This window comes from Petaurus breviceps, unplaced genomic scaffold (assembly GCF_028583685.1).
Source record: "Petaurus breviceps papuanus isolate PSGF00001 unplaced genomic scaffold, PetGlider_PUasm1.0 90887, whole genome shotgun sequence".
NCBI lineage: Eukaryota > Metazoa > Chordata > Mammalia > Diprotodontia > Petauridae > Petaurus > Petaurus breviceps.
Window position 1 is genome coordinate 2,575,854 of NW_027187370.1, and position 20,469 is coordinate 2,596,322.

The window sequence follows — 20,469 nt, forward strand, 5'->3', positions numbered from 1 at the left end:
GTAACTTTTGGGTGGTTAGAAATGGACAGCTGGATATTGAACTCTTTCCCTCAGGTTTAGTGGATTTCTGCACAGTGCCCTCCATACAGTGTCTTGTCCCACTCTGCCCTACTACCTCTGTTTCTCAGTTCTCTGGCCAGGTAGCTCAAGGAGTTGCCCTACTGGTGTTGTGGAGTTGGGCATCCTGGCACCAGCAGTTCATGGACTTATCTGACCATGCTGGTTGCCTGCCCTGGCAGACTTTTACAGCTTGGAGCCAGGTTCTCCATGGTCACTGAAAGGAGAGAGAGGGGACTAGGATATAGAGTTGGGCTTTGTTGTAAGCTCTTCTGTCAAGGTCCTTGGGTCTGCTAGTACAGCTTTGCTTCTGGTAAAATGGGAAGTGGATTAGGGATGATGAGTCAGTTCAAGATTAGTGAACATTGGTTCATTTTTTTTCCCTCTAACATTCTTTTGACTTCTAGGTATCTCAGACCATGGAGATAACTGAAGTTGATTTATTTTTGGCACATAATTTTTGTTTTGGAGATGTCTGAGAGGTTATGGGGACAACAGACAATGTCTGCTAGTCTTCCATGTTGTTCATGTGACCCAGAATTCTCTTATCTTTGTATCTCGAACAGTATCTCATAGTTTTGTATGCAGTATGTGCTCAAAACAGGTTTATTTAAGGAATTAATATGTAGTGGGAGTATTGGTGGACTGGAGTGTTTCCCATGAAGCTGGGCATTTGCTTGACCCCTTTTTATGGGGACTCCTTTCTATAGGAGATGACCCAGAAATTCCTGATTTGTGCTTTGGACCTTGTGTCTCAGGTGCTTTAAAGATGATTGGCCACAGAGTCAAGAAGAATTTCCCCATTCAGTAGTTCCATAAGATGTGGGGTAAAAATCATTGTTAAGGGCATGCATGGCTGGAACATTAAGTGGACTATGTATCAAGAAGTCAATCAAATCAATCAATAATCAGCAAGCCTGAATCAAACTCCTACTATATGCATAACAGTATACTAGGTTCTAACCTAAATGAAATAATGCCTAATTGTTGTAGGGGGAGATAGCACTTACACATGAAAATGTATGTAACCCCACTTTTAGGATATCCTCTCCCCAGCTTGCACTCACAGGTTGGGAACCCCCAGGAAGTGACTACCTTGTGTTCAAGGTATTGCTAAAACAATATCATGAGCCCCCACCAAAGCTCACCCAGGAGGGCAGAATTCCAAAGGACTCATAATAAAGAATGCTATGCACTTCCTGATGGAGAGATGGACTACATGTGCAAAAGACATTCTTTTACATGATCAATGTGAGGATTTATTTTGCTTCACTATTCCTATATGTTACAGGGTTTTGTTTGCTTTTTCTCTTATTTTCTGTGGGGTAGGTAGGAGAAAGAGGAAGTAAATGCTTGTTAATTAAAATAAAAATTAATTCATTTTAAAAATGACCTTGCCCTTTTGTTTACCTCTTAATAGAGGGTTTATGGAAGGACAAGCACAAGGATGAGAAGGTGCAGATATTTTGGCCTCTGCATCAGGAAAGGGAGTGGGATGCAGTCATAAGTCTCTCCAAGCATCAAACACCACAACAACATAGAAATGGAAATTACCGTAATGACCGATATAGCCTGTCCATATTGGGCTCAGTTTAAATCAGCCTAAGGGCTTTAGGAGAAGTAGGGCTCTGCAGACTGCTCAGGTAGCTTTCTGGGTGTGGGAGGGGAGAGAGTGGGTGTTAATCACAGCAGGAGGGAAGAAGCTAGGAGTTACCATGCAACCCAAACGCACATCAGGGTAAGCGACAGACGTCTCTATGAGGTCATAGCGCGGATCGGGGCACGAGGGAAGGAATATCTGGGGAATACCAACTTCAGACTTAGCTAGTCCTTCCCTAGCAGGCATAGCTCAGTGCCTCCAGGCTCTACACCTCCCACTGCGTGACGCAGGTAATCGAGACTAAGTATCTGAGGCTAGGCCACGCCCCCAGCCTCCCGGGAGGGAGAGCTCAAGGGGCTCTAGATTGGAGCTGGACTCCCCACCCTCACCCCAGCCTGTGCCCCCTACCCGCCCCAGCTGATTGTCAGGTTAATAGGTATTTTTGCCAGCCCAGGGCGAAAAAGCGCCCTGCCTTCACAGCCGCAGCCCCGGTCGCTTCTTCTCTACCCCAAGCCCACTGCTTTAATCTGGGATGGGGGCTCCACCTCTACATGCCATCCCTCCCACCCTAGCTCTCTCCCATGCCCAGGCATTACCCCTTAGCCCCAGTGTAGATCCTCAACATTTCTCTCATTATCTCATCATCGCCCACCCTCCCCATATCCGCCAGTGCAGGCCAGTTGTTAACAAGTCTGACAATTTCTTTCCTTCCTCCGCAGAAACAATAGGTGAGGTTGTGGCTGGCTGATTTCCTCTGATTGTGATTTTAGCCTCCCTTGAACACCTCTCCCTCCCCCCCCCCCATTTCCTCCTTCTCCCTCCCCAGCATCCAAAACCTACTTTCCCTGAGGCCAGAGAGCAGGCTAAAGTCAGGGAGAATCCCTGACTTGAATGGCAGAGATAACCCTGTTGGACACGAGTCCCAGCTCCTAATGCTTTCTGGAGGGCAAATGTGGAACAGTGGGGAGAAAAAAACGATTTTGCAGCTGTTGGCCATTGGGCTCTTGAAAGGACTGCTGGGGGCAGAGGGAGCACATTTCTTGGGGATGGATGTGTCCATTTTGTCTTTTGATGAGGGAGAAAGTTGAGTTCACTCTAGAGGAGGTTGAAGGGGTGTTTCCATTACTAAGCTTCCTCAAACTCCCAGCACTGGCCTTGTTTCCCCTTACTGCCCCCAGAACACAAGGTGATCAAGAAAAGCCTGAACAATGCAGGAAAGACAACCATTCTCTCCCAGTCCTGAGTGTCCTTTCCCAGAGAGAAAGAGAAAAGGATTGGGGCATTTGGGCAAATCTCTAGTACTCTCCTGGACCTTCCAGCTTGGGTATCTACCTTGCCTGTCAGTCCTATCCAGTTGTTCTTCATCTCTAAGTCAGGGCCCTGTGGACAGCTTCCAGAAGGGAAAGGGACAGAGCTTCCTGTGACCAAATCAGAAGGTTTCTATCCTCTTTTCTCTCCAGTCTGATGAAGGAGGTGGTACACACATCTACTGTGGGCAGCAAGATGGGAGAGGTCATTCTGCATAAGACTTACTTCTTAATGTGGGACATTGGATGGCAGGAAAACCTACTATTCCAACCCAGGTGGCCCTGCGGCACCAAAAGGAAAATTTTCTCTCCCAAGAAACTGTTGGATCTGTGCCTAAGAGACTGGGTTGGGGAAGGAGAAGGGGATAAGGGCTGCTCTGTTTTTTCCTTTCCCAGGAGAAGTAGCAAAAGTGGCCCAAGCCATAGGACACTCTGCCCATGACCTGGCCTCAGAGAGGTGTTCATCAGAACCAGAGAGGAGGAAGGGGTCCTAAACACCATCCAGTCTAGCCTGTACATGATCAGCAATCTCTCATATAATTTTCCTGATTGTGATAGTAATGGCATTTAAAGATTCCCCTGTATTGGCTTGGTTTTCAAATTGATTGTGTTAAAACCCATAGCTTGTTAATCCCACCTGTGGGATGGACTTTTTGATGTGAAAAGAAAGTCCTGAACTGGGAGGAGCTGGTGACGTAGATTTGGAGAGACACAAGAGAGAGGCAGAAGACCTTTTTGGAAGCAGCACCTCATGGAGAGAGAGCGACTAAGAGAATTGCTGGTGGCCGCTTTGAATTGCCCTGGACTTTTGAGACCTGCCCCCTGAGCTGCCAAGGACTGAGGAGACATGGCTGTTTTGCTGGTACTTTGTCTGTCTGTTTTGATGTTGTTTTGCCAGATTTGTCCACTGGTGAAAGACAGTCCTGTTGTTGAAGAAGTCCTGGAACCTGGCTGTTCACTAAGAAGCCCTGAGACTGTCCTGCAGACAGAGAGTGAATACTGTCCACTGGTGAAGGACGGTGCTGTTGTTTGCAGGGGTCTGGGAGCCTTTCTGTTGGTTCAGAAGCCCTGAAGAAGGATTTTCTTGTTGTATGTTTACAGAAATCCTGGGAGAGGGCTTTGCTAATGTGTTCAGGGGTTCTAGGACTGTTCTACAGACAGAGGATAAATTCATGAAGGGATTGGCAATGTATCTTATGGCCTTGCTAAGCCTTGTCTCCCCAGGAACTAAGATTGCTGAGAACTTGCCTCGTGTCAAGATGAAGAAAAGACCTCCATTTGGGTATTAAGTGCTGTGTTTAAACTTGATGTAACTCTGGGGTAGATTCAATTGTGATCCAGGGGTGGGGAACTTTTGACCTTATGTTTGGAAACTAATCTCCATTTGAGAAGAGGGGCTTTGTGGTGGACTTAATTAAGGTATAGCCTAGGGGTGGAGAAGTATTTAGAACAGAGACTTTGTAATTGATTGAATGATTGGAAGGTCCTGGGGTGGGGTAGTCCTTGGAGATTATTTAATCACATTTAGTAAATGCTGTATTTGGAATGATGTCATGTTTTGATCTTCTCTGTTCTTGGTTGGTCACTGAATAAAATGGAGAGCACCTATGCTGGTATTCTGAACCTTGGGAAGTTGCCTTTCCTTGGCATTACATTACACTGATACAGAAATGGAAGGCTTCTAGTAAGGAGACCTCCTTGGGGGGTAGGAGGGGATATGGCAGGAGTAAGCCGCTCATTACACTTTGGGTTAATGCAGTCATTGAGATGGGTGGTGGGTGATAAGGGTCTATAGTTTAGATGGTTCTAATGGTTAGGTTGTTATTTTCCTTAAATTAACCCTAAATTTGCCTCATTGAATCTTCTACCCATCATTACTACTTGTGCCCTCTGGGGCCAAGCAAAAGAAATTTAATCCCTCTTTCATAAGTTCTTCAGACACTTGAAACCTCCTCTCTCACCCTCCACCACCCTGGGGAACCTATGCAGTTATTGCTGGGCCCTGAGAGTTTCTGAGCCAAATACTGCCCACCAGACCACCCACTCAAGTCTTCTCATTCATAGTTCTTTCAACTATGATGCTCTCCTGCCCTCCCATCATTCTGGATACCCTTTTGAACACTCTCTGGCTGGCTGGCAATGTCCTTCCAAAAATGTGGTAGCAAAAACAGACAATAATATTCAAGGAGTGTGGAGCCCCTCTCCTCTCTAATTTTAGATACTCTGCCTTTCCCAGCACAGGCTAATATTGAATTAGCTTCTATTTGGCTGCTGCATAGAATTGCTCAATTGTATTGAGCTTGTAGACCACCAAAACACTCAGATCTTTTTCATAGTTGTCGCCTAGTGACAACTCACCCATCTTGAACTTATGAAACAAAAAGAATATTTTGGCATGAAGTGTCCTGACCTCCAGTCTGGAATGCTATAACTGACTCAGTTCTCCCTCCCTCCCTCTCCACCCCCCCAACATGAGGGCAGCCTGGGAGACAAATGATGGAGTCTTGTGGTGTTGAGTTTTGTCCATTTTTTCTTGCCAGTCATTTGTCTGATGTCCAAGTTACAGTGTTCCCCACATTTCTTGGAGCTCCACTTTCTTGTCTTCTTTGAATAGGTTTTGGGATGCTACTATCTATTGTATTCCTTGAGTAAAGGCCATACATCTATGCCCACTGAAGTGATGGGTAATAAATTTGAGAGACAAAGTTTCTGGGTAATTAGCCATTTTATTAATAAGGCTAGAATATTACCAATAAAATGGATCAATGACACTCTGGAATGCCAAATATAAATCATAATGCAGGCTCTCAATTTATATGCCCTTGGAAGAGTGGGTGTTCCTGAGGGTGGTAATCAACTGTGATTGGTTAACAATTAATGAGAGATAATGAATATTATAATGAGAAGTGGACCTATTCTAATAAGAGGCTGGGGATATAACTTTGATTATGTCATTTCCTTCTAAATTACCCCCAGCCTGGGAAAATCTAGACAAAGGATCTATGTCCCCCACTCAAGCCTGAGTAGAACACAATGGGATTAAATTACTTGTAAAATTGGGTGGGGGTAGCAAGGTTAATTCCGTCTTTAGTTCTTTCCTTCAAAAACTGAGCCTTGAAATGAGGACTTCAGAAAAAGAGGGAGAGTCACTTAACCCCAATTGCCCTACTGTCCCCCCTCCAAAAAAGCAAAAAGAAAAAAAAAAGAAAAAAGGTGAGAACTCTGTATCTTCCCAAACCATTGGTTATTAATAATCATTTCTCTCATCCTAGATTTATAGAAGAGAATTTTAGAATATTCTTTTTTTTTTTTTGCTTTTTAGAGGGGGGAAGGGAGGGCAATTGGGGTTAAGTGACTTGCTCAAGGTCACATGGCTAGTAAGTGTTAAGTGTCTGAGGTCAAATCTGAACTCAGGTTCTCCTGACTCCAGGACCAGTGCTCTGTTCACTGCACCACCTAGCCGACCTAGAAGAATTTTAAAAGTTGGGAATAAGGATGGGGACCAAAATATTTCTGAGGGGCAGGCATAAGGGCAGCAATCCCTTCAGAGAACATCTCCAGGCAACACCAAACTTGAGATCCAGAGAAAAAGGGAGTAGGTAGGCTGAGGCCCAGAAAGCCATAACTTTCTTCTGCTTCCCAGTTCATCATCCTAGGGATTGATAGCACAAACAGGGAACATCTGTCAGTGAGATGCTAGCCCTGAGGTGAGGCCGAGGGGCTGCTGAGATAGAGTACAGCAATGCTCAAATGGCCAAGAGCTTTCTTGGGAAATAAGCCATCTCCCTCCTCAACCCTGACTAGTCAGGTACCCTCCTCTCAGGGACCCTGTAAGCTTAGCCCCAAATTCTGAAACAAGCATTGCCTACCAGAACACCCATCCATGAAAAATCTCGATTGATTTCCCACAAGTGGCAGTCATGCCACTTTGTTTCTGATGGCACCTGCAAGGCCATTAATCTTACTTGCAGCTCTAGGCTTAGTGCTCACCTTAGTGGCAACTGGACATTCCAGTCTCCTGATTTGGGCATTTTAAAAAGCCTAGGTTAGTCTAATGCTGGTTATGAGGGTGAGGATGGGCAATAGTGGCCCTGGATTGGGGAGGAAGAAATCAATGGGTAATGAGGGTGGGTACTCAGAGGGATTCATTTCTATGATTTAATTTAAAAAAGGGACTTCTCTAGCAGCATATTTGGGGAAGCATCAGTGCTCATCTTTGCCAATGAGCAGGATGTGAAGAACTAAATGGCTACCTCAGAAATCTCCCATTCCTTCAACCTTAGTTTTATCAAACATCATCCTTGGCACGTATAAGCCTGCTGTGCCATCACAGGGGAAGGACTGAGCATGGGGAAAGCCCTGAGAGCTTGGAAGCCTGACCTTGTTCCCCAGAACAATCTCTTCCCTCCTCCCTCTGCTCTGGGGACACCTGTGGTGGAGAAGTTAGGAAAGAGGGATCCAGGGCTCAGTCAGATAAGGAGCAAGCTCATTTCTGGTTGTGCCATCTCTCTCCTTTGCCACTGGCAGGAGAGAGTTAACTTAGCTACCCCAACGTGCTAAGTAGGAGTAGGAAAGAGGGATCTGGCCTACCTATTAAAACTCTTACTACAAGTGAAACATTACTTAAATTACTTTAATACCTTGCAAATAAGGGGGTCCTATGCCTTGAGGTCATATGCCTTATGGGCAGCTAGGTGGCACAGTGGACAGAGTGCTGAGCCTGGAGTCAGGAAGACTCATCTTTCTGAGTTCAAATCTGGCTTCAGATACTTATTAGCTGAGTGACCCTGGGCAAGTCATTTCACCCTGTTTGCCTCAGTTTCCCCATCTGTAAAATGAGCTGAAGAAGGAAATGGCAAACCACTTCAGTATCTTTGCCAAAAAAAAAGCCGTACATGGGTCAGAAAGGCTGCAAAACAAAGGCAGGGCTGGTGTCAGAGGGGGAGAAATAGGTCTGGTGGAAAGAAACCTAGAGGAACAATTTGGGTATTGGGGTAGTTGGAGATGACCACCATCACTCTGGGGATACCATTTAACTGCTCTCCTTTGCCTTCTCTTACAGGCTTCCAGTGAGACTAGAATGGATAAAATCTTGAGTTACTGCCAACTAGTGTCTAATTAGCAACCTCCCTCTTGCTTTGTACCCTCAGGTTAAACAAGAGGTTTGAGTAGTCTATTTTTCTAAAGACAATGTAGAAGAAAAATAGCAAAATTATTTTTTTTCCACATTTCCGAGAGAGGGTGTTGGGGGCAGATGGTAGAGTCTAGCTTTTGGACAGTGAAACTACAAACCTTCTGGGATTTAGCTGTCAGCCCACCTGCCTACCTGTCCATCCTCAAAGAAGAGGGAAACTATACCTCTCCCCCCAAAGTGCCCTTCCCAGAGAAGGTAGGGGTGGATGTATTGGGGGTGAGGAGGTAGAGAATAAGAATTGAGCACTTCCGTCTCCTTCCTACCCCCTAACTCCCACAAACATAACAGGCCTTGGAATCTCTAAAATATACTTTTGGGGAGAAAAGAAGAGTGAGGACAAAGGGGCAGACATTGAACCTCTTCTTTACCTCCTAGACCTCTCTACCTTCATCCTTTACCCCTAGCACTTAGCACAGTCTTTTGAATATTGTAAGCATGTAATAAAGGCATTTTCATGTTTTTCTTTCATTTATTCATCCTGTCCCCAATCTCAGGGAGATTTCAGTAAATTGGGAAGATAGATAAGGGCAGCCTTGGTACAAACTGTGTTCTTTATAGTCTAATCCCTTCCTTCTACATCTGCCATTCTCCTTCCAATCCCATCCCTCTATTTCCCATCCCTTTTTGTCAATTAATCCTTTCACCTTGTCCAATTCCTACTCCCATCCAAGTCTTTACTATGTTGATGTGTTCATCTTTTTGTAATTATTTTTTTTAACTGTGCTGGTTATTAAAGAAAAAACCCCATATCCTGAGGGTTGATAAATGCCTTCTTACACTGTCTTCTTCCTTAAACCATACTCTTGCCTTTCCTTGCTTTCTGGCTCCTGGACAAGAAGCATTGCAGGTTGAGATGCTGGTAGATCGTACATTTCGGGCCTGAATAGACAAGTTTCAGGAAAGGAAGGGAGCAGGAAAGGAAGGGGGCAGGATAGCCTTGCCAGACTGGCCACCAGTTGTCATGTTTTTGAGACACTAACTATTTGTGTGATCTTGAGCAAGTTACTCTTTGAGACTCAGTTTTCTTATCTGTAAAATGGGGTCTTAACACTTGCCATACTTACCTCAGCCAGTCAATAAGCATTTATTAAGCACCTAGGATATGCCAGACTGTGCTAAATTGTGGGGATATAAAGGGAGGCAACCCCTCAATGATTTTTTAGTGAAGTACTTTGTGGTAAGTTTCTGAATGGCCAAAATTCAGCTGCTGCCAGATATGAATAATAAGGACAGGAATGTGACTAGATGGGTAGAGAACAATAGCTTTGACTCATTAGCTTACTTTTTGTTCTGGCTCAAATTCATTTACATGTAATGTCAGATAGAAGCTTGGGAGTATCTAACTCTAAATTAGATAGTTATCTGTAACCGGGGGCTTGGATCTCTGGCTAGACTTACAAACTTAAAAGGCATAGAGAAATATGAACAATACTTATTACTATGCTTATTGTAGTTGTTTTCCAGGTTGACATGGCATGGTGGATGAGATGACACTGCTTGGAAGTTTTGGCTCCAAGTCTATCTAAGGAGACAGTCTCCGGGGCATTGGGAAGAGGTAGGAAGGGGCTAGATTGGTTTGAGCTTGTTGCATCCCTGAGGGATTAAGGATCTTCTAAAGTGAGTGTTCTCAGGCAGTATACACCCACAGTCTAGACAGAACAGGAAGTAAGAGGCAGGGACTGCCCTTGGGTGGTACTGGCACCCAGAAAACCTCTGAGAGCCCTAAGGGTGAGGGGTTCTTTTTTTTAAAATTTATTTATTTTTATTCTGCACTTAAGAAACACTCCAAAAATGGGTATTTTCAATTACATGATAAAACAGAAACAAAAGAATTTTATATGAAACTGTGAAGTAGTATTCTTTTTTTTTTTTTAAAGCAATTGGGGTTAAGTAACTTGCCCAAGGTTACACGGCCAGTTTTTTTGTGTGGGTGTTAAGTATCCGAGGCCAGAACCAATCCTGGGTCTTCCCAACTCCAGGGCTGGTGCTCTTACTCACTGTGCCACCTAGCTGCTCCTGATGTAGTATTCTTTTAAAATATATAATAAATTTAACCTGTAACTTACAAAGCTGTGCTTCTTGTCTATGATTCTCGCTAACCTTCCTAATGTTCTTCTGTTTAATGTATTTTTACAAAAAAAAAAAGGCTGCTTCAATTACTCTCTTTTTCTTTCTATTCTAACTCTATATCCTTTTCCCCTCCTCCCTTAGGCCACTAGGGAAATTTTTTTTCTAATCATAAATATTCAGTATCAAGTAAAAAAAAAATTCCCTCTGAGGAGGTGGGTAGCACCCCTCATCATCAGTTTTCTAGAATCATGGTTCGTCATTTCACTGATCAGAGTTCTCAAATCTTTCCAAGTTATTTTTCTTTATAATGCTGTTATTGTATAAAAATGTTCTCCTGACTCTGCTCACTTTACTCTACATCAGTTCAAACAAGTCCTCCTAAGTACCTTATAAACTATCCATTTCATAATTTTTTCTGGTGCAACAGTATTCTGTTACTTTTTATATGCCTCTATTTATCCATTTACCAATTGATAAGCACTCCCTTAGTTTCCAGTTCTTTGCCACTACAAAAAGAGCTATTATAAACATTTTTTTTCAAACAAGGGACCCATTTCCTGTTTTTGTGAGAAAGGAGATACTTTTCATAACACTTGGAGATAGGAAGAATTCTTGACCAAAGAAGAAACAGAGAGAATCTATTTTCATCATCCAGAAAAACAGAACTGCTGCTCTCTGCAAGGGCTCCACTTATTGGTGAGAGGCAGAAGGGTGAAGAAAAGGCATCAGAATCAGAATCAAAAGTACTGTCTCTGCTCACATCATCAGCAGAGAGCTCTAAGGAGCCTTCCTCTTCTCCAGGTTCTGGCCTCAACTCTGGTCCCTCCTCTGTACCATCCACTGACATTTCAGACCTATTTGGCTCATTCTGAGAACTGATAGTAGATAAGATTCCTGAGTCACTATGGACAGGTTGGGTAGCTTGGATAGGACTGTCTGTCCCCAAGACTTGGGATAGCTTTTCCCCATCTTCTAATGAGGAACTTATGTGGATGGTAATTTGGAAACTCTGGGCCACCACCAAGATGTCCTCGTCCTTAGGGGTCAGAGTGCATCACCGTTCCGTGGCTGATGAAGGCTGATGAGGCTCTCCAGAGCCCTGAGCACGATGGCCTCGCTTGCTGGGGGCCTTGCGCACAGGGGAGCTTTCAGGCGTGATGTACCACAGAGCCTCTTCATCTTGCCTCTGGATACTGGAGTTAGGGACCCAAGCAAGAATGAGTGTGGTTCCCAGAAGTTCATCCTTTTCCATGTACAAGCACAAATAACCTGGGTGATGCTCCCCAAGGCCCTGCAGAACCTGCAGGGGATGGACACAGACATTGTTCTTCGAGTAGATGATCTCCCCATCCAGTACAGAGGGAGGGCCACTGCTGCCACTGGGGGTGAGGGTCAGGAGGTCAGATGCTTTTGAGGAGGCTCGTCGAAGGAGTCGCCCCAGAGACATTGCCAGGGGAATGTTTCCATCATCCACAAGCTTCAACCCAGAACAAGCTCCAAATAAAAGATCAATTTATAGATGGACGTTAATTGTCACAAGGAGCTTGTTGTAGAGGTGGAAGGTCTGATGGTCCCTGAATTTCTGTATGTAACTTAGCACAGCAAGTCATACTGCTTTGCCTGGACGGGCGGCCTTGCATTCCTCCCCGGTTCGGGGCGCTCCTCACTGCTTCCTATCCGTCCTCTTCCCACCTGGAGCAGCCAGAACCGAGACTCACCCAGGGCCTGGACACGTACGGAGCCGGACTCACCTCCAGCTCTCTCGGCTTTCGGGTCCCGCCAGCGCCGGCTGAGGGGTTCTTAATCCCCATTCTACACAGGGCAGTTACCAGTTCACGAGAACTGAGATAGGACTGACCTTAGGTTATCAAACCCTTTCCTGGCACGTCTTTTTGCAGTAAACTTGTGAATGACTTTTGGCATCCAAACCGGTTGCTCCTACCTTACTTTCGTGGTTTCCTCGGTTTACCCTTCCTTTTTAAGTGTAAGATGACTAATTATCACTCCCAACCCTTACTGACCAGTCATTAGTAAATCACCACACCCTTGATTTGCAAAGGTAAATGCATAGGTAGAAGATATGCTGGTGTGGGGGGTATAGCTCAGTGGTAGAGCATTTGACTGCAGATCAAGAGGTCCCCGGTTCAAATCCGGGTGCCCCCTAGGAACGCTAGTTTTAAATTCCACTTCTGCCCCCACCTTTGGGTTTGAAGGGGATTTCGAGTTAGTTATAGTTATAGGCTCACGTTTGTGTGTTACACTGAAACCCTATTCCGGTACAAAGAAATGTCACGAACAGAGTAAGTATCCTGGAGGAGGTAACTTATTTTCTTTCTCTCCAAGCTGAGTGAAGGGGGATTGTTCCCAGAGTCCTCTGGGACTGAGGAGCATGAGCACCAGTGAAAGCTCCATGGAGCGGAACAAGGGCCATCCTTGCAATGTGGGAGGAAGGGCTCTTGGAGTTGGGAAGTCTTTTTCTGGAAGGATTCTCCTTACCCCCTCCTCCCCAGGTTTCCCCAAGAAGAGTTGCGAGACCCCTGCTTGGGTCCTGTAGTAAGGGGGCATCCTCTCAGGAAGCATTTTTCCAACATCAGCAGAAAGCCTGAGCTCTCAGGTTCTGCAAACAGCTTTTATCCTATATCTTATATTAGATATGTATCTATGAACTTATTGTATCCCATTAGTACAAGGTAAGTTTCTCGAAGGCCGGGACTCTCACCCTTCTCTTGTATCAGTAGTTCCTGACACAATACCTACCTTACAGGCTTTTCCTACTCTGGGTGCATAAATTATAAAAACAATTCCATTCTCGGATAAAAAAAAAAAAACACCCTATGGCGCCTGCGCGGTAACAGCCTCTAAGAGTTCTCTTTACGCCTTTCCCATCCGGCAGAGGGGGTATAGCTCAGTGGTAGAGCATTTGACTGCAGATCAAGAGGTCCCCGGTTCAAAACCCTTCTTTATTTGTATGTTTTCAAAGATTTTTTAACTCCCTAAATCTCAGGCGTGGGGGATAGGGATTCTCTTTTAAAATGAGCATTAGATCACCAGCTCCCTCCTTTTTATATTAAGCGCGTTGAGGTTAGCCCTTCCGCCGCCTTTGCACTCTGAAGGAGGAGAGGGGATGGAAAGGGGAGGGTACGCGGATTCTCCTTGACGTTTGAGAGGTTTTAAATTTGCACGTGTTCTGCTCCCCAAGTTCCTGGGGGGGGGGGGAGGACGCGAAGGGAAACTTCCTTTGCCAGATTTCTCCCCCCCCCAAGCCGCTGAGGAGCACCACATTAGGACCCCGGGGCCAGAGCTTGGATTCCGTCCGCAGGGATTCCACCTGGAGCCCCTCTTGTTGAGGACAGCGAGAAAGGTCCCCGGGCTGAAAGTCCCGCCAAGTGGCCTCTCCGCAAACCTAGCAACCAAGAATTGTGCAGCCCGGAGGCTCCGGGGCTTACCCCCGAGGAGCCAGTAGAGGGCAGCAGAAGGCCGCGTTGGAAAGGGGGCTGCCGCCGAATCACCAGCGCAGCCCGGGACAAAGGGGATTTATCAGTGAGACGCCAAGAGTATCCCCTGCCAAACCAACGGGAGGCTTCAGGATGGAGCTTGAGCCGGGGCGGACAGCACACTAGGGTTCTGGAGCTGGAATCAATCGATCAATCAGCATTTATTTGATAAGTGCCGAATAAGTGCCTGGCACTGCATTAGGAATTGGAGACATAAATTAAAAAATGAGAGTCCCTGCCCTCAGGGAGTTTCCAATCTACTAATGGGATACAAGAAATTAACAGGGACATATGCAACAATAATAGTGCTTAGGGTGGCACTAACAAGTAGGGGAATCAGGAAAGGCTTTTTGGAAGAGTTAGACTACAGGACCCTGGGTACTAAAACAGAGTATTGAGTTGGAACAAAAAGGAGAGGATGTGGGGGCTGGGAGGAACCCAGGAAGAAGTTGACATTTGGTTTGTGTTTTAACTTGTAAATTATACATTTTGTGTAAAAATCGAGCAAGTCCCTGATCCCTGCTATGTACCCCTCCTTCTCTCCATGCCTCCCAGAATCTTTTCAGCTCTTTTCTGCAGTTAACTCCATCCCACCCCCATCCCCAACTTCCATTCTCTTTCCCATAGTCCTTTGTCCCTTGTATCCTCTCCCTCCTTTTCTACACTCTCCCCATACACCTCCCTCCAGGAACTATGGTGGGTGAGAATGGTATTCAGTACCCAGTGCCACCCCAGCTCCTTCTTCATGACTTTTAAGTAGGCCGGGGGAAGAAAGAGGCACTTCAGTGTCCTGACCTGATTCCCTGCTGTCTATTAAGTCTCCTAAATTGTGGATATTTTTACTCTTGTCCTGAAAGGGGAAAAAGATGATTTATCACTTGAGTCTATTATAAGGTAGTGACAGGTGGGGAGGGGAGTAGAGGGCGAGGAAAGAGAACGCAGAAAGAACACCTCTCTTTTTGGGCTTCTGCCTTGAATATTGGGTCAGAACTTAAAATAGATCTTGTTGCCCCTATCTTCCCAGTGTTCTGGCACGGAAAGATAGCATCTTGACTAGTTGTGGCTTCTGGGGGAGGGAGTTTTCCCAGAATATTTGTAGTCAAGGTCTTTCCATCGTCATCATTCCCCTATCCCTCCCTGTTCCTGGCTCCCTCTCTTGGCCTGGGAGACCCAAAAGAGGAATAGGAGCACCTAAGCCCCATGAGAATATTTCAAAGTGAAGAAAACCAGACTAGAGTTCTGATTTGGTAAGGGAAAAGGTTACCCCCCCTACTCTTTATAAGACTGGGGGAGTGCTAGGAGGAAGGTGAAAACAAACATGACCTCCAACACAAAGACAGAATTATAGGGAGCAATATTATAACTTAAAGATTGTCTTGAGAACTGAAGGCAGAGTTTAGTGAAATGAGATGCAAGTAAGATCAATCAGTAGGAGGACTAAGTAGAGTGATAAATTAGGAGCATTCAGGGCTCTTCCCCCTCCCTCAGTTTCCCCTCAGTGTAGCAGCTAGGGGATGGGGTGGGGTGGAGGGTGGTTACAAAATCATTCAGCAAACCAGGATTCCAGAGTACAGAAGATGTGGGTGGCACGGCTACTCGCCTCCTGACTGAGGGGTGATGGACCCGAATTACAGTGATACATACATTTTTGGATATGACCAATAAGGGAATTTGCTTAACTTGACTATGAATATTTATTATGATGGTTTGAGTTTTAATTTCTTTTTGTTGCTGTCATTCAGTGGAGGGGTGTTATAGGAATGTAAATTTTTAAGATCTTCCCTGCCCCTAGGCTTAAGGGCACCTGGATCCTGTGGTAGGAGGCTTGTTTCTCAGGAGATACTTTGTGATTGGGCAGTGGGTCAAGAAGGTTGTTACATTCTCTGAGCCAGAAGAAGGCTATATAAGCCCTGATGGGAAGGTTTGCTTTGGGGCTCACTTTGAGAAGTGTTGTCCCTCTCTGGTAACTGTGATTTGGTATGGATGTAATGGTTGGACAGTTTGGAGGCCTGTCTGCTTGATATGTTTTTCTGTCTTGATAATTTCTGTCTGCATACTCTGAAGTTCCGGGGCTGACCTTTTTCCCCTGAACTAGGTAAATGATATATTTGATTGATTAAAGTAAGCTTGTTAACCCATTTTGAGTTGCTTTCCTTTTGAAAAGCAGATCTAAGAACCTGTATTGGCAGCCACCCTGGGGACGATGGGGTGCTTGCTGCTACAAGGGCAGGGGAGTGGGAGGGAGAGAAAAATTCTTGTTAATTGAAAAGGCAAAATAAGATAAAATAAATTATCTTCTAACAAAAGAATAAAAAATGACCAGTTAATAAGCATTTATTAAATGCCTACTATGTGGCAGTTACTGTGCTAAGCCCTGGGGAATAAAAAAAAAAAGGAAGCAAAAGAGTACCCACCTTCAAGGAGCTTACATTATAATGGGAGAGAGAACATCAAACAAATATATAATATATATGTATGTATGTATCTCTGTATGTGTATGTACATATGTGTGCAAGATATATACAGAGTAGGTGGGAGATAATGTCAGAGAGAAGGCGATAAGCAGTTCGGACTGGGGCGGGGGTGTGGAGTAGGTACAAAATTCTCTGGGACTGGAGTCAACCAACTGTTACTCCTTAGTCCCGGGGAAGGGCTAGTGTTTGTATCATTCATTCTATGACCATAGGCAAATAATGGGCTAAAAGGATTATAGACTGAGAATCCCTTTCATTTTTCTGACCAGTAAACTGAAGGCTAGAGGAGTGAAGTGATTTGCCCAAGATCACAATTTGTAAGATGAAGAGATGACATTCGAACCCAGGTCCGTAACCACTAAGGGTCTGCTCTCTAAGCTTGTTTTCTCATCTGTAAAATGGGCATAAGAGCGGACCTCACTTCTTTGTAACCCTTTACGCACTATAGAAATGGAAAGGGTGGGGGTGTTTGCTGCTCCCACTGTGCTGCGTGGCCAGACCCAGCCGGCGGCGGCCAGAGGCGTCCCCGGGGAGGCCACGAGAGGGCACACCACCCGCGTGCTCCTGGTCCCTTTGCCAGCAGCAGTCTGACTCCCTGCAGCCGGGCCGGCAGGCGGGCTGGCGGGCAGGCCGGAGCTCCTCCTACACCCTCCTCCCCCGCCCCACTCTCCGCCCCCCTTACCCCCCGGCTCCCAGCTGCCGCGGCTCTCCCTCCCTCCTCGTTCTCTTGCGGCTTTGCTCCCTTGCTCCCAGCCCACAGCAGGCAGGCTGACTGGCCCTCTCTCAGTCTGCCGGTCCTCTTGTCTCTAACTCGGGAGGGGGACCTCGTAGCTGGCTCCCCCCGCCTCTGCCTTCAAGCCACCCATCCTCTCCCTCCCTTCCTCCCGTGTCCCTGCCGGGCCCCAGGGACTGGGGGACCAAGGTTCCGGGGCCCCAGGCCCCCAAACTCCACCATGAGGGGGGATCTCTGGTTCCTGCTGGCGGTGCTCAGGGAGGCAGCCGGTGGGCTGAGCCCAGATCTGGGAGCAGGTAGGAGGAAGGGATAAAGTTGGCATGGCCGGGGGCAGGTGGGGAGGGGGTCCCTGGAAGGAGAGCTATGAGCTGTTTGGGGCGTGCAAGAGGGCGCGCAGGTGTGTGTGTGTGTGTGTGTGTGTGTGTGTGTGTGCGCGCGCGCGCGCGCTCGCGCTTCTGGAGACTACATGCATGTGCAAACATGCTAGCAGATGAATGCATTTGTGAGCATCCCGGCTCCGGAGGGTGCATGGGAGTATGTGGGGGTAGGATAGGTGAGGGGGAGAACACAAACCGTTGCCCCTTCCCGGAGCTCGAGGTTTCTCAAATGAGGGGTGGGACTAGATTTCTCAAGGTTCTTTCCAGCTCTGACGTGCTCTGGTTCCGTGACTCACGGTGTTGAGAGGTGAGCATATATGTGGGCACCTGGGCACAGGACACCTGGGGATTAGCTGCAAAAAGGCAGTCCTGTACCCAGACCTGGAGCCCTTCAGAGGACTCTCAGTACGTGTGAGTGTGTGTGTGTGTGTGGGGGGGGGTATTGGGAGACGGAATGGGTGCCAATCCACCCTAACCTTCCTTAAGTGGAGGGGAGAGACCCTTGTGGGTAAGAGAATAGCTTGGAGACTCTGGGAGAGTAAACGCCAGACTGGACCAGGAGAACTGAAGCTGAGGGGGTCCCACACTCCACAGAACAGATAAGAAGGGGAGAGTCACTGTTGGGAACCCAGCTCTGGGCTAAATCCGGGGGTCTTCCCCTCCCAGAGCTGTGTTTTGCCCCCTCCATAGTCGATCCCTTTCTACTTTAATGTGGATAAGTGGTGAAAGGGAAGAGAATCCGAGACCTCGTGTCCCTTTGAGGCATAGGATTTGGGGACCAGGTGGTAAGAGCCCACGGGGAACGAGGAAGGGCTCTGGACACTTGGTGGGCTGAGGTGGAGTGACCTGTGGCCAGCTAAAGCAGCTCTCCTTTGATTTGAATAGTAATGGTCCCCATGGCACTGTTTCTGCTGCCACCATACCCTCCCCCTCCCTGTGCAGCTCGAAGTGTGACCCTATGTCTTTGGGTGGGAGGAAGGAAACACTAAGCCATCCTTGGTCTTCTCTATCCTCCCCCTTAAGAACCTTCAAGACATTTTATCCTTTAACCCAAATTAGGTTAAATCTAAGGAGGATTTTCCAACCACAAGGAAGGAGCTGGAATAGGAGGATTGGGAGTGTCCTTGTGGTGATAGGGGGGGAGGGGAAGGGGAGGACAGGAAGACCTTAAATAGGGAGATTCTTCTGTGATTGGGGGGGGGGCAGCAAGATTGTGCTAATTGATTTTTTCAGGACCATCTCAGTGGGGACTCTTATGTTCTCTGCTCCCCCACAGCTCAGTGGGGGCAAAGCACAAGCTGTAATTTATATATCCTACTTTCTCTCCTTCCTTCATTTCGTTCTCTAAATGCTTTCACACCCTTGACTAGGTTCTCTCTCACCCTTTTCACCTTCAGCAGCCTCTGGGCTAAATAGCAATAACACATTTTAATGCTGTTTTAAAGTTTTCAAAAACTTTTTCCAGACCACCCAGTAAGGTAGGTCAGTGTTGCTCCCATTTTACAGATGAGGAGACTGAGCATATGCCAGAGCTTCAATCACAGAGCCAGTGGCAGAGAGAGGATTAAAATAAGATTTCCTAAATCAAAGTTCCATCACATAACCACTTTCTCAAACCTCCCCTGGGAACTCTTACACCACCCTTAGAATCTGGGCTGCTCAGAAATTGAACTAGTTCTAGAATGACAAATTTTCTTTCATCTTAGATTTTAGGCTGCTCTACCCTCCCCATCACTGCTCCTCAAGCCTTGGAAAGACTTGTTTTGTAGGGTTCCTGCACTCTGATTTCTGGCACAAGGAAACCTTAGTGGAGGGGTACATCTGAGTCAGAAGGAGTTCTACCCAGAGAAATGAGTTCTTCAGTTTTCATAAAGACACAAAAGCCCCTTAGTTAGAGCTGCAGCTAAGGAAAGGCTCCCATTAGGAAAGTGGGTGGGAAGTCAGGAGATTGGGAAGAAACCAAGCATATCCTCTTAATCTTCACACAATTCTGTACAGACCATTATCACTTCTTGCCTGGATTATTGCAATAGACTTTTAATTAATCTCCTTGTTGCCAGTCTCTTCCAACATACAGTAATTTTCCTAAGATGCAATGACACTCTTCTGCTCAGAGACATTTAGCAGCTCCCTATTTATTGCCTCTAAGAGAAATATAAGCCCTTTAGCCTGGTATTCAAGGCCTTCTGCAGTTTTGTCCCAATTTGCCTTTCCTGTCTTATTTCAATTTCTTCCCTTCAGGTAGTCTATATTCCAATCAATTTAGATCAATCAATTTCCCACCTCCAAGTATTCTTAGAAGCCTTTCCTTGTCCCTAGAATGCACTCCCACCCAATCCCTGACTTTCAGAATTTTTATGTTCCTTTAAGGTTTATCTCAGAAGTTAACTCTTCCTGCTCTCTCCAGTGTCTAGTAATCTCTCCTTCCTCCAGTTATCTTGCATTATGCTTAATTTATCTGGCTACAGGTTATATCTTCCCAGTAGAAAGAAAAGTTGCTCGAGGGCAGGAACCATTTCGTTTTCTGTCTGAACCTTACTACCTGTACATAGTAGGTTCTTTAAATTTTTTTTTAAGTTTTATTGATGCTTTTCTCTTTTTTCTTATATCATTTTCAATGACTCTCCTCTCATCTCCCTTCCCATTACATCCCTGTATAAAGCCCTTCTTTTTAAAAAGTATGGACAGGGTATCCCAAAAGTCATAGTGATAACCTGTATAGTCAGTCAAACCAACCCATTGGCCATGTAAAAAAAAAAATGCATGCTTCATCCTGAAATTCTTGTCTGCCACTTCTCTCTCTCGAGAAGTAGGAGACATACTTTTCCAGCAGTCTTCAGGAAAAAAATAGGCTTATTGTTTTTTTTTTCATTTATGTTATTGCAGTCACCTTGTAAATTGTTGGAGAGCAACAATTTACTGTTTTTTATCTTTTTTTATATCCCCAGAACTAGCAGAGTGCCTGACTTGTACCGTGTTTCCCCGATAATAAGACACTGTCTTATTATTTTTTTTTTGGACAGAAAAACACCAGAGGGCTTATTTTCAGGGGAATGCTTATTTTAATGAACATTGACAGCAATTTTAATAAACAGGTAAATGTGAACAAAAAAAATTACCTTTATTCAATAAGCAAATCACTGGGGAAGAACAAGATGACGCA

At 45.8% G+C, this 20,469-nt stretch overlaps 2 protein-coding genes and 1 non-coding gene across 3 annotated transcripts in view; 2 read left to right on the forward strand and 1 right to left on the reverse strand.

Annotated features, from left to right (window-relative positions):
- The window catches only part of RPL19 (ribosomal protein L19), a 108,465-nt gene that overhangs the window by 59,473 nt on the left and 28,523 nt on the right, over positions 1-20,469 (reverse strand). The gene's annotated exons all lie outside the window — the stretch shown is intronic.
- On the forward strand, positions 12,320-12,391 carry TRNAC-GCA (transfer RNA cysteine (anticodon GCA)). The gene has a single exon. It is a non-coding gene; the product is annotated as a tRNA-Cys (tRNA).
- The window catches only part of PLXDC1 (plexin domain containing 1), a 108,945-nt gene continuing 105,381 nt past the window's right edge, over positions 16,906-20,469 (forward strand). Inside the window, exon 1 of the mRNA XM_069074299.1 lies at positions 16,906-17,225. Coding sequence (XP_068930400.1) covers positions 17,150-17,225 — 76 coding nt within the window. The 5' untranslated portion in view covers positions 16,906-17,149. The remainder of the gene's footprint in view (positions 17,226-20,469) is intronic.